The sequence below is a fragment of the Pezoporus flaviventris genome, unplaced genomic scaffold, assembly GCF_033815535.1.
Source record: "Pezoporus flaviventris isolate CSIRO_AGI_PZ_B2104156 unplaced genomic scaffold, CSIRO_AGI_Pfla_v1 ptg000035l, whole genome shotgun sequence".
Lineage (NCBI taxonomy): Eukaryota > Metazoa > Chordata > Aves > Psittaciformes > Psittacidae > Pezoporus > Pezoporus flaviventris.
The window spans coordinates 3,869,981-3,884,456 of record NW_026892583.1 but is presented as its reverse complement, the minus strand read 5'-3'; the positions used below and the strand labels follow the sequence as shown (position 1 = coordinate 3,884,456).

At 44.5% G+C, this 14,476-nt stretch overlaps 1 protein-coding gene across 3 annotated transcripts in view; it reads right to left on the bottom strand.

Annotated features, from left to right (window-relative positions):
* AMBRA1 (autophagy and beclin 1 regulator 1) overlaps positions 1-14,476 on the bottom strand; it is a 130,714-nt gene that overhangs the window by 8,986 nt on the left and 107,252 nt on the right. For all 3 annotated transcript variants that reach the window (XM_061462259.1, XM_061462260.1, XM_061462261.1), the window contains 2 exons: positions 2,819-2,911; positions 1,044-1,237 (listed from right to left, as the gene is read on the bottom strand). In XM_061462259.1, the coding sequence (XP_061318243.1) occupies positions 1,044-1,237; positions 2,819-2,911 (287 nt within the window). The remainder of the gene's footprint in view (positions 1-1,043; positions 1,238-2,818; positions 2,912-14,476) is intronic.

Here is a 14,476-nt window from a genome sequence, read left to right as displayed (position 1 = left end):
CAGCCCAAGAATTAGACACTTACCTTTGAAAAGAAGAGCAGAGATCAGAGTAAAAAAAAAGCCTTATCACATATGCTGGATGCTGCACAGCAGAAACTCTGGAAGAGTCACATGCCAAAAAGCATCTTTCAGAGTGACAGAGCACAAGCAAGCATACAGTCACAAACAAGCATGTCATGGGCTGCTTCCCAAAGATAAGTGGGTTCACCATGAACCAACAACTTCAAAACTGTCTCCTCAATTTTCTCTGTCCTTCCTACATATATACTGCTCAACTCCATCCTAGCAGACCTTCAAAACTGGATTCAAGCAGAAGGCTACAGTATAGAGACAGGAAGCCTGGACAAGACCATCATGCTTTCAAAAGATCAGTGATTTTATTTTCATATAGGAATTGCACATCAGCCACTTCCAGCTCTTTATGCATTGCTAAGTTCTCCTGGACTGGAAAACACTAGAGGCATTTCTGTATAGCTGAGCTGGACACTCATCAAAGTCTTCACTGACCAGACTAAACAGAATACTCATACCTGCTTTGTGAGAAGTGATTTACAGCATTTTATTTTGTGTCCAGGTGCTGAGCTTGTGAATCCTGCACAGGTTTTAGATGCAGAGGTTGAAGGACCAAGCTAAACTAACAGAGGCAGAAAGGATAATTCTTAACAGTTTGCAGCTTTATGGATGGTTAGAGTTCAGGAGGAGTGGTGCCAGTACAGCTGATTCTACAAAGACACAAAGTTCTGGGGAAGAGTTCATTCTGCCTTCTAAAAGTATGTAAAAAGGACAACTTCACTATTAAGATGGACAGAGATTCACTCTCTTGATCATCTTGGCCTGGCTGCAGGCAAATTAGGCTGGAGAAATCTTTGCTGAAGATAGAACAGGAGTGTTCAAATCACAGAACTGGGTTGGAAAGGACCTTAAGATCACCTAGTTTCAACCCCCCAAATGCACAAATGCATTGATAAGATGTGGAAGCTATATGGAAACTCTTTGTTGACCAAGGTAAGCTCTGTCAGATAAACCACTGCTTGAGCTCCTACCTTCCCCAGTCCCTGCAGAGGCAGATTCCTGCTCCTGTACCTCCCTCTCTGTCTGAGTCTCGGCATTCTGCAGCTGTGGCGCCAAAGTCTGGGTACCCTGGGAAGTCACAGAGGTAGGGGGGTTTCGAGGTTGCAGGCCTATGGCGTTCATCAGGCCCATGTCTCTGTCTGTCCTCCATGTGGCTCTGCTGGTTCTGAAAAGAGAGAAGAATAAGTAAGATCAGGAGCACTGGAGGCAAAGAGCCCCAGCATGACTGAAGCATCCATCTGAGCCTCTTCTTGCCTCCACTTCAAGCTAGCCAGTATGCAGATGGGGCTGGAGGAACTGTGCCCTGAACTTATATGCCCTGAACATAGACACCCCTTCTCCAGCCTCAGCTGACTGGTCCCTTGAGTTTTAAGCCAACAGAGTCTTGTAGTCCACTCACCCTTCCATAGAAGCAGCATATCTGACAGGCACAGACAGAGATCCCTGCAGCATCACTAAGCCTTCAGTACAACTCTGTCTCGGAGTCACTGAGATGAGCAGGCAACAGGACATGCAGCACAGGACCACAAACACACACACAACCTTTCTCTGCGTGTCAGCAGGGTGGTTTTAACTCCCAAGGACACAGCCTGTATCCCTTCCCTCTTCTGGACCTCCTGGTTTGTCAGCATCAGACATGAATGCACTCCAGCAGGCATTTCTGCCCGTTCCAGTTGGACAGGAGAAATTCTCTGTTCTCAAAAGCAAACAACAGGAACCACCTCAAGGCTCATTAGCTTCTCAGCATCAAACAGTTGAAGTGTACGACACTTCAAGAGCTGCACCTTGACAGCGCTCAGATGCTCTTTCCAAAACTGACCTCTGACTGTAAGTGCTGGGAATGGTGAAGAGATTCTAGGAAATACTGCTTCATTCACAACCCTTTTTCACGAGGTTTTGAAACCTTCCACACTTTGCTTGCTCGCTCTGTGAGCCAGATCATTCTTGAGCAATATTCTGCCTTCAAGCTCTCCTAAGCCTATCAGACAAGACTGACATGTGCTGTCAAAACCCATGAGTAGTGGCAATATCCACTCACATGGCAGAGTAAAGAATCTCTGTGGCTTATTTTTTACCCTCAATCAGACCAAGGCTGCAGGACAGCACAGATACTGCCCTGTACATCAGCTTAGAAGTCCCTTGGGATCCTGGAGCTCACAACTGAGAAACACGACTGTCACCTTCTTGCTGAGAAGAGCTGGCTTACAGACAATATTCATCACTGGGGCAAGAAGCAAGGGTCTGTAGCACCACCCTCATGTTTAGAATAACTAATCTGTGCATCACCAGACTAGATGAAGCAGCCAACAGGGATTTAGCTGTATTTTTAGAGTTTATTGCTTAGAAATAACTGTTCCATGACCAGAAACTAAAGGGACGAAATCAGTCACCAGGACTGCCCAATGGAATTGCACTCATCTCTGTGAAACCTCCGATTCTTCAGTTATCTTCCAAAGGCCATTTACTTTGCATTGTGTTTTTGATGCATCCACATGTTCCTGCTGTAGCTTGCTCGCGGATGTTACAGAGACCATGAATGACATCTTACTTCACTATCACTTTTGGGCACTGGGTGTCAACTGCTGGAAGAAGGCAAGTGACCCAACTAGGCAGTATCAAAATGAGGAGGGTAACTGCATATTTAAAGCAGTCAGTGCTAAAGGAACAAAGAAGAGGTGATGCTGTCAAATGTAACAAAAGCAGCAGAAAGGGTCAGGTCTCCCTAACCCACACCCAGGAGACTCACCCAGGCCGCTCAGTGCTCCTGCTGCTGGAATGCACAGTGAAGACATTCTCATTCATCTGGTCCCAGTGGTACTCAACTCCAGAGTTTAAGGCCCTTGCAACACCAAAGAAGGAAAGCATATTAGCATGAGAGGACACTATTCCAGCCAGCACACATTACATCCCCAAAACACGAGGGACAGCATTAATTCCTGCCCTGCACAAACTAGAGACCTAGCTCAGTTCACATTTTCATTTAAAGGGCTCATCACCATAAAGAGCCTTGCAAACATGAAGCCCTGTATTACCCAGACTGCTCTGGAATATTCCATTCATTTCAATTCAATATTAGCACCGAGGCACAGCAACAGGAGCAGAGAGATTTTCAGGAAATGAAGACACACAATTGTGTATATAAAATCAGGTTACCTTAACTCCAAGTGACTGTTAAACAAAGAATTGGAATAGGAAGGCTCTCTCTGTGGTACCTGCCAGCATTCCTTGCACTAGGTAATGTTAAGTAAAACACTGCTCTTATCTGACATTTAGTTTCTTTGCAAATGGTTCTCATTCTACCTATAAATAAATCTCCATACAGCCCTCTCACTGACAGTCACTGTGAAACAAGGGCAGATGTAGAGAATATGTTGACAAGTTTCCACAAAAGGGTTTGTACTGCTTTTTGTACTGGATCAACTTCTTGTGTGTATAAAAAACCCCAAACATGAATTTTACAGCTAATGCTACTAAGTTTAACAGAGAAGCAAATGCTCTGGCAACCTTTCACAGTGCATTTCCCTAAAAGATATATGAAGCCAGGGCTGGCTAATCACAGGAACAGGCAAGGTTAACACTGCATAGCTATTTATCAAATCATTGCTGAAGAGTACAGGCAACCACAAAACCTAAACCACCACAACCATAATGCTCTAAGTGTGTCTCCCACTATTTCTAAGGCCAGCAGTTAGACTGGAAGAGGGTAAGAGCAAATCCAGCTTCCCCTGTGCTCTACAGAAATCTCAAAGGACAGGCACACACTGTGCAGTCCAAGGCAGGATGGAGATCTCCCACCTCCAGAGGCACTATGGAAGAGACCTCCTGTTCAGTGTTTTGCCATGCTGACACACCAGCTGCCATGTGTGGGCTGTGGGTTTCAAAACCAGGCTGTATACCACCACATGGCTGCTGGACTGCAGACATCTGATGGTGGTAGGTGGAGAGTTAACAGCAAAATAGATCCTGTATACGCAGAAGGGAATTGGCTCTGAAGAGCTGGACTTGCATCACATTGCAGGCAGTCTCAGAGCATGAACTAAGGGTAGCCTCATAATCACAGAATGATTTGGGTTGGAAGGGGCCTTAAAGCAGGGACACCTTCCACTAGAGCAGGTTGCTCCAAGCCCCATCCAGCCTGGCCTTGAACACTGCCAGGGATGGGGCAGCCACAGCTTCTCTGGGCAACCGGTGCCAGCACCTCAGCACCCTCACAGGGAAGAGCTGCTTCCTAATATCTCATAATGTGAAGGAAGGATTCAGAGCAAGTAGTTGGTAGCTGGTTCTGGCTTGGGCACAAACACAGTGTTTTACATACATATAAAACTGTTGTCCCTGCAATGAGATGCCTCAGCAGAACTGGCAGGAACCCCAGTTCAGAGGATGCTCCAAATCAGACATGCTGCAATGGCAGAGCTGAGTGTGCTGGAGACTGCTGGGGTGACAGCACCCCAGGTTTGGATACAGGACGAGAGCTGGGGAAAATCAGGTCAGCAAAACCACGCATGGAGCCTGCAGGAAGGAATCAGTCATCACTTTAATTTGTGCTGAGCTGGGCCTGTGCTGCTTCCTACCCCATGGAAGCAGCTGCCAGGGAGATGCTGATTTAGAAAGGCCTCAGTATTAATTGCCCTCCACCTAGCACCTATCACTAAACCATGCCAGTCTGTCTGGCTGCTCCATCCCCTCTAATACACTGAGACTTGGCTGTCGCACTTTGTTGTTTGCAAAGCAGCATACTCCCATGGCAATGGAGACTTTCTGACCTGGCAGTCAACATTTCCATAAAAAGTCTAGTTTGCTTTGGATCTGCAGCTATTACACAAGAGCTCAACTGACCCATGCTCTTCTCCCCCTCCTTTCACACTTCTTCATGCCTTCCGAAGTACAGGCATGGTCCACACAGCCACCTACATGACTATTATTCCTCACCAAGGTGCTCTGTGTGCCCTACTTGTCTTTGCCAGTTTGTTAGCTCCCAAGGCATGAAACCAGAAGACTTCAAAGGCCAAAATGTGTGATTCCTGTACTGCACGGAAAGCTCAGCTCCTGCATGAACACTCATACTTTGAGTTTGATTCATCTCCCTTCTGCAAAAGCACCGTGGTACCAAGCTGACAGGCAGTACACCAGGTTAAAAACTCCTGTCCCTGTGCCCCTCCATGTTCTGCAGAGGCACACTACTGTACAGTCAGGCTGTTGGACAGGAAAGTCTGTTCTAACTCCACGCTGCCAGTTTGTACCTTTCCCTGGACGACCAAATCAATAGTCATTCCATTTAATACATGACTTTGCACATTGGTTTTAAATGCTGCCATTTATCAACCGAATTTCACTGCCAGAGTCCTATTTACTCATTTACTGCCAGAGAATGGAGCACTTTGCTTGCCTTTCCCATAAGAGGACCTGTAGCAGCTGGCACCACTGCTCCCATTGCTGACTCTGGGAACACCTATGAACAGACTTAAGCCGAGGTCGTTAGACTTGGCCATGATGGGAGCTCAACATCCTCAGCACCACATGAACTGGGCTTTTTAGACTGGACTGAGTGTGTCTCCCTGCAGGGCCAGACAAGCGGCTCAGAACAAACAGCTGGCACTCCCTACCTCAGCACCACCTTTGCTCTCTTTTGCATGCATCTGCATTTCTTTGACCTAGAACCCACATCTGCCTCTCCACAGCCCTAAGACCAACATCCAGCTTGCTCCCCATTGGGTCTTCCAGCCTTTGGATTGAAGCTGCAGAAAGAGATATTTCAGGCTGCACCAAGGTACAGTGAGGAAAGCAAATATCTGAACAGAGGGAACTGGTTGGGTGCTCTTTTTTATACATAGATCATCACTTCCCTTCTTAATAACAAAGATTTCATCAAAGAAACGCTCCTATTGTATGGATTGTCAGTTTTAAGACCATACCTGCAGTAGAAACTTGATCACATAATCACACCTTAAACCAACTCAAGTACACAGCAAGATGTGTGTGACAACGACGATTACCTTGGTTTAAAACAGATTTTCAATTAAGCTCCAAGATTTGCTCTGGTTTAACCACACCTATTTAAAACAGTGCAATCTCCCTGTTTCAGAAAGCCTGAAGGTTTTTTAACTCTCAATGCAAAATATTGCTTGAATTCTGTAAATCAGCAAGCCTCACACAGTATGTTTCCCGGGAGATTTGCAAATCAAGGCCTGACTATTCATTTCACAGAAGCAGAGCTTACACTGGAGAAATGAATATTTTCAGGTGATGTAAGCATTTAACTTTTGCTCCATCAAACTCTAGACATGGAAATGCTGGAAGCATTTTACATTTTCCAAGGCACAGGTAGAAGCTCTGTGCAGCATGGTGCATGTTACCTCTTGGATGTGGATGCAGTAAGGAGGACATTTGTTGCCCAGGGCTTTGGGGTGAAAAATTGCAATTCTCCACACTGTGTCAGTCATGGACAGTGAGGTCCACTTAGGCAAGTTCTTATTTACTTCCTTTTTATGGCTGTCACTAAGCTCTCTAAGCCCTCCCTGGAAATTTCCATTAGCTTTCTTAAGTGCAGAGCTGCTCACAGCTTGGCTTTCCCAGCAGGGGTCTGCTCCGAGATGGACTTTTCCTTCGATGCCTGTGTCCAGCTCATATTATTAATGAGTTTGGAGAGGATGAAGGGCACAGACTTGCACGCTTTGCTGAAGGGTGAAGAATTCAGAGTGGAGCATGTTAAGTACCAAGAGCCATCAACTTAGGCAGCAGAGTCTCTCCATCTGCAGGGACACTATTTCCTACACAGCTCAGGTACGTCCTCCTACAAAAACTAGGACCAAGCTCTAGGATTTAAGGACTAAATTATTCATACATGACAAGAAAGCTGGAATACGATTTACTGCACTGGCTTAACTGGTATTTGAAAGTAAATTGAGAAAGCACAGGTCAGCACAAACCGACTCAGACATCTGCGTAATTCCCTCAACTGGCACATCCAAAACTGGAGTTGAAGAGCAGAAGGGATTAGGACAAAAGTCCCTCAACTCCATCATAACAATACAGCTCAGGGGCAAGATGGCAAGGCAAACCCCCCATAATTTGCAAGTAGGGTATGCACGTCCAGGAAGGCATAAATGGCACTTACTGTCTTTTTAGTGAAACCACCCCCAATACTGAAGAAGGCAGCAGCAATAGGCAAATGCACTGTTCTCCCTCAAATCCTGCCACATGGAAAGGCGCATCAGTACCAGTACGACCAAGTACCACCACCTGTCTGATGAGGCACCGATTTAAATCTTGATTAAGACATTGCTGCCTGCAATATCATCACAACCCCATTACTAGAATGAAGATTGTGGCAAGCTCAACATGGAGAAGACACCGCACGTGCACCTAGGTGAATAGCTGATGTTCACACTGCCAAGGTTTGTTTTCTCCCCGAAAGAAATTACTCTTTAAAGCTGATACACAAGGAAACATACAGTGAGCTACAGAGAGCAAGGTGACACTATGCTAAGGAACAGGAAATCCAGTGTCCTGGTTTGGGAAGGAAGCGGCAGCATGCAGTATCTAACGCAACGCTCGGCCGGATCCCAGATGCACCCTTGTCAGCAGCTCATTATCTCTTATGCCGGTGTGTGATGATCAGCACAGCAAGCCCATCCCTGGCTCCCATGATTAGCTAGGCAACGGTATTGTCAGCACAAGGCAAAGTTTGGCACTCCTAGCAGCTGCCTGGGTAGGAAAACAATAATTTCTAACACACTACTTCATAAATATTTAGCTTTCTGTGCAGGCGATGAACCACTGCAGAGACAAATCTAAGTGAAAATTGGCTGCAGTGCAGACTGTATGGAACCAGCTAACGGGATTCCTGGAGTACCTCTGCTGGGCAGCAATTCCCTTTGACCAAGGAAGACGTGCAGCTTCACTGGCACCGGTCTAGTTCAGCGCGCACCCTTGGAGTGCAGCCCGTATATAAGTAGCAGGGGAAGAGCATGAGATCAAGTACAGGAATTCCTAACAAGATAAGTCATAGAGAACACAAGATCTGCAGTTTACGATTAACAACCACCCAGACATTTAGGTGACGTATGATATTATCCTAGTCATCACATTGAGAGGAACAATGGAAAGGTCACCCCTTCACAACTAGCAGTGGGAGTATTTTTACTCTTTATACTGATACAGCCCATTAATTTTCCAGAATCCTGCAAGCTTTGCCCTCCTGGAGAGCAGCAACCATGCAGAAACACATCCTGACACCTACCTGAGCTGCCAAAGGTGCTGCGGAAGCAGTACAGAGAGCAGCTTGGTGCAGCTGGTGCAGCATGTTCCTGCTGCAGGCAGGATGCCAACTCAACCACAACACTATGCAAGGTGACTGGCCCCCTTTGTTTGATTGTGGAGTCCTGCCCGCTAGGTTAAACGCTATGATTTTTGAAAAGCCTCTATTCAAACTCACACCATTTAAATTAGGACAGCCTTGTAAGTTTGGAGATAGAAAATACAGACTAGATAGAAGGCACACCTCTAACCATCATCCTCCCTGGGCAAAAATGTGATAGCTAAGGAAGGGAGTCATCAGTCACCTAAGCTGTTAGATACCTCAGAGGGAGAGAGAGATTAACACAGTAGGAAGAACCCAAAGAGAGTGTTTTTTTCTGATCTACAGGGTCACTGCAACTAAAACCTAAGCAACTTCCAGGAGTCACCATTTATAACCCATGAGCAAACTCATAACATGAGTTGAAATGGAGGACACTCCAACAGAAAGCATAAGAGGAATTTGCTTTCCATTTCAAGAGAAAAAGTCTTAAATTAAGACTCAGTCTTCCAACACACCCAACAAGCAATGAAAGGAAATTCATCAACAAGACAGTAACAGTGCAGGAGAAAGGATTGTATGAAAGTCTGGATGTTCAATTACCCTGGGACACAAGCAAAGATACTGAGGTTGAGAGCACTGCCCTTAAGGACACAAAGCTACACAGCAAAACCTAGGCTGAGAATAAGGCCAAGAAAAGCTCCTCACAGTCCCTCATGCCAATATCAATTCTCCTACTGAAATGCCACAACAGTTTTTTAAAGCAGCTTTTCCCAGAGCTTTTTACACCACACTCAGCACGACACAGGAAACTGTAATTTGCACCTAAGAGAACAAGGGAACCCTTCTTAGTCCCAAACGTAACTCCTGTCCTACTGAGGTTGTACGCAGACATCGGCTACTTTGACATTTATAAGAGATACATACCAGTTTAGAGGGGATGTACTGAGGCTATCGTTAAATGTAAAGTATTTGAATTAATGCAGTACTTTAAATAAGCAGATGGACAAAACTCTCATGGAATCATAGAATGGTTTGGGTTGGAAGGGACCTTAAAGCTCATCCAGTTCCAACCCCCTGCCTTGGGCAGGGACACCTTCCACTAGAGCAGGTTGCTCCAAGCCCCTGTGTTGAACCTGGCCTTGAACACTGCCAGGGATGGGGCAGCCACACCACAGCAGCTGCGGGTCCACTGCTGACTGTGCTTGGAAGCAGGAGTCCAGCTCCTTCTCAGCCTTGCTGATGCTCTTCAGCTCAGCCAGCTGCTGCAGGAGATTCGCCATCTGGGCACATAATCTGCAGGCAGGTCTCCCTGTCCCAGGAGAAAGCTGTACATGCCTACTGCAGCCTCTCCCTTCAGCAGCTCTGAGTGCAAGCATCGTCTGCCACCAGTACAGATGATGCAGACACATCTGATATAGCTGCAGCCTTTACTTTCTGATGAGTGCCCACCACTGTTTGCTTCAGCGAGTGCCCCAACACTTGCACAAAGAAGACCCGGAGTTAAGATCTGCTCCTACATCACTGGTAAGAGCACACTACACACTAGCTTTAGCACTATTAAAAGAAGCATGTTTATGTACGAACATACCACTCAGGCCAAATAGCCTGGAATACAAATGGCAGAAACAGACCAAAGAAGAATTTCCTGATATTTCACTGATTTTCTTCTCGACTAAAATCTTGCCAGTATTCCATGGCATCCTTCACTTGTCTGGTTCCAACCACATCAAGTAGCACGTAAGGATCCTCTGGAAGGTACATGACAAGATTACAGAATGCAGAATTCATAAATAAGAACAATATAGCTTGGTATCACCTTAAACCAAGCTCTAAATGCACAACTTGCTTAAAATCTTCTAAAACCCTAAAGGCCTGTTAATTGCTTTAAGTGATTACAGACAGACTGTATTCCAAATAAACTCTGAACCCGCAGAATATCTTAAGCTGTTTATGATCTATCAGCTCTTCCAGTGGCTTAGACAATCTAAGATGTTAGGAGCCTATGGGGGAGAGCAAATTGCTTAAGCATCCTAAGGCCTTAAACATCTTAAACTGCTACAAGTCTCAAAAGCCAAAGTCACTCTTTAGTCATCTTTGAACTTCCATTAGCATTTTAGTAGGAGCTAGCATTTACGTTGATTCAAAAGCAGCTTCCAAGTAGGCTTGTTTTGTACATCTTATGCCAACAAACTAAACAAGGGAAATGCATTTAGAATGGGAGGAATCAACTTCAAAATAAATGTTTAAAATTAGCAAGCATAACAAATGCTTTTTTTTTTTTAACAGAACATTGTGATGGGCACACGCAAAGCTGCCAAGCTCCAGAACCAAGATCTTGGCTTGGTCTAATCTCAATGAGATCCACAGTGCAAGCCAAGTTTTATATTTTCAATCTTTAGCAGCTTTGATATTAGCCAACTAAAAAGTGTTCTGTTTGGCACACAGGGGAAACCTGCTCCAAAAGAAAACAAAATAAGAAGCAAAACAAGAAAAAAGGACAAAAGTTGACAAAACCCCCAAATCCACAATTATTATTCCAATTACAGTTTGTAGACATTGAGCTGAGACCATTCACAGAAGCAGGCAGATTGAGGGTTTAAAAAAGGGAAAGAAAATGAAGAAAATAATGGCTATTTGCTAGCTGGCTTCAATACAAGGAAAACACAGGCATAAGGGACAAGAAATGAAACTCCACAAATAAAAGTAGATCAAAGACCAGAAAATTAAAGATGATCTTATTGGAAAGCCAAGGGAGTAAACAACTGAAGAAGGAAGGTCTAGGATAGACCTGCCGAGAAAAGAGGGGTTTTAAGAGAGCAGGAAGGACCGGTGCTGCCAAGGAGGGGAAAGACAATTTAAAAATAAACATGAGGAAAATGGTCCTAGGATTAAAAAAGGTCTGTTCATCAGTGAGGCTGAGGGCAAAAATCAATGCAGACTCAAAGCGGATGAGAGGCTGAATTTTCCCTCTGAAGTCTCCACTTAGAAAACATCCAAGGGTACTTATGCAATTAAGGAGTAAGAAAGGAAGCTGGACAGAGCAGCTAGTTGTACTCATTAAGAATATTATAGACATAAAAGAAGAAGAAGAAGAAAATAAGTTAATTTTTGAGCCATACACACCTGATTTTTAATTACAACAAACCCAGGAAGCAACAAAAGGCCAAAAAAGCCACCTTAGCAGCATTCTTTGAAAAGAAAGCCATCCTTAAATCGACAATTACTTTCTCCTAAGCCTAGCTTTTATCCTTAAAGGCAGTAATATAACAAAGAGAAAAAAGAAGAGATATGAAACAATGAAAGAGTGAGCTACATGCAGTAGGCAGTAAGTTAAATGATAGCATGAAATCTAATTGCTTTTGTAGATAGAATTAGAAAAAAGGGAAGGAAGAAAAGGCGGCAGGTGTGATGTGAATACATTTAAGTGAAGCATTTGGTAACTGTTTTAGAGTACATGGCCATGGTCTTACCCAGGCCAAGAACCAGTAAGGAGCGGCAGAAGCCTGGTGACACAGTACACAAAGTGGTATGTAGTGGGCAAAGTTTCTTTAACAGAGAGCTCTGTGACAAGTTTCCCTTCGCATGGTGGAAAATAAATGTCACTAACTAGTCAGAGCTTCGGCACATCCTGAAGATTTGGGTGAGGGAAATGAACTTGCTAACAACTGAAGACTTAAAGCAGCTCTCAAAATTCATCTTGAGGATTCACAGACATATTAAGTGGAATTTTATGAAGGCATCTTTCACCTAATGCCATCATTCACCCTGGATATCAGATTCACACAGAGAAACAGAAACAGAAATGGAATAAAAAACCAGTATCAGAATGGAAATACTATTCCAACCCTCTATATTACCATACTACTTCTGCATCTGCAATGACTGAGCCTCTTGGCACTTCGGATACTTGGGCGACCCTGCACAAGTTGGAAGTAATTCATTTCAGTTTTTTCTTAAATGCACAAATAACAAAATCCAAACATAAGCTTTCAGGAGGCATCTTCAGCGCAGAATTGGCCATCTTCCCCTTTTGCAGTCCTTTTATCAATGAAAATCATCTTTTCCTCTCATTTAGAAAATTCAATGTATCTTGTGGCTAAAAGTCCAGGGCATGCATACATTCAGTTACTCAGCCCACGGTCAAAGGCCACTGTGCAAATGCTGCCTTTCAAAAGGCCATTTGCAGGAAGAACTCAGACATTACCAGGCTCTCCAGCCGCCCCAGTTAACAGCTGGGAAAACATTCCTTCTGCAGGGTTGCTAATATCCCTCGGTTATATATTGAAGGAAGACAGCTCCTCCTTCTGTCTCGTTGTTTACTTCATCCTCCAGAAGCTATTCTTAAAAGGGAAACAATGCACCAGAACTTGTGCTGCTGGGGGGCATCATTGCTAGAGGCTGAAGAGCCTAATGGAGCCAGCCAGCAGAGACACAGCTGGATAGATTGCCATCTCTTTACCGACATGGGTAACTAGATACAGACATACTGTCCCCATTACTAGATGAGAGGATATGCAGTTCTCAAGGGGAGGCGAAAAAAAAGAGGACTGGTATGGACAAACAATTGCAATGATCCGCTGCAATAGGAATTTCTTGCAAAGAGAATTATATAGGATAAGAAGAGGATTTTATTGTGAAGTAATAGGAATAGGCAGAGAAATTTATTGTGAAGAGACTTTTCCCAAAATAATTTCACATTAGAGGCAGATCTCACCACAAAGAATTAAAATATGCACACTGCATAGCACTGAATCAGTTTGAGACTCCCCACACCTACTTCCCAATGAGAGAATTCCAAGGGATGCTGCCTCTGAACCAGATGCTCAGGGAGTATTTTAATTCCATTACCAGAGGCTCAGTCTGCTGAAGAAATCCCTCCTCTCCTGTGGATGCCTGCATTACACAGCTAGCCCCAGACAAGGTGTTTTCAGTGCTTGGTTTTGAAACCAAGCATTGGTTTCAAATGCTTTCTCAGAACACAGAAGTTTTTGGATTAGTATTTTCAGAAGCACATGAGCGCTGCGCCCTTCCAGAATGTGCTCCTCATGGGGTGGGTATGAGGTGATTCTACCGTACAAGACACCGTGGATTTCAATCCATGCTGCTAAATCCAAAGATTCATGAACTGAATTAAACCTTGAACTATTTAGAGCCAAGAAAGATGCACAAAACCTCAGCGAGCACTGGAACTGGTCACAGTTACAGAGGATGTCAGCAGCATGTGTGGGGAGAAGTAGCCATTGGGAGGCTAAAAAAGCACTAGCAGGACACAGAAAAGTCAGTGTGCTGCAGGATAGCACAGGAGTGGGGGGAATTCACAGCGCTCTGTACCATCTCCCGTGACAGACCTCCAAGCCACAGTGAGTAGCAGATGGTAGTTCACTTTGTTTGACAAGTGGAGCACGCTACCTCAAGTGGTGTGCCTTAAGGGATTCCTTTAGGATCTCCCAACAAACATCACTGTCAGGAATTTAGTGTCTTGATTTAGCTCAATGGTGCCCACCCTTTAAAACACGGCAGCCTCTGAGCCTTTCAATACCACACTTCTGGACTGAACACAAACTCATTGAAACTCATCCAAAAAGCCCAGACTATCATGTATTAATGTGAATCCATGTGCAAGCTTTAAGAGAGCAGGCTCATGATCTAATACGTATGCAAGTCTATCAGTTGGCAACCATCTGTACACTGAATCATTACAAGAGTGAACTACAGGACCCTCAAAAAAGGAACAGGCTGTCACAACCTCATACAGTCTGCAATCTGTTTCCAATCCACATAGGAGGACCAAACCTCTCATCAGCAGGAATCTCAGACCTCAGTACCCTTGCTCCAGCCTAGCATCATTACAACTGGTCAAAAAGCAACAAGACAAGCATGAAGCATCTCCTGAAGACACTTACACTGCCTGTGATCTACTGAATTCCATTCATTACTCCGTGAATACCCAGGATTTGCAGATGTCTTCCTTGGAATCAGCTTCCTCACTTTCTGCTCTGTTCCCAGTGGCTACTTCTATGAACCTCCTCCCAATGGCTCCCTCTTTTACATGGTGGCTGATGACTTTTTCAAACAAAAATCAATGATCAAACGTATGGAAAATAA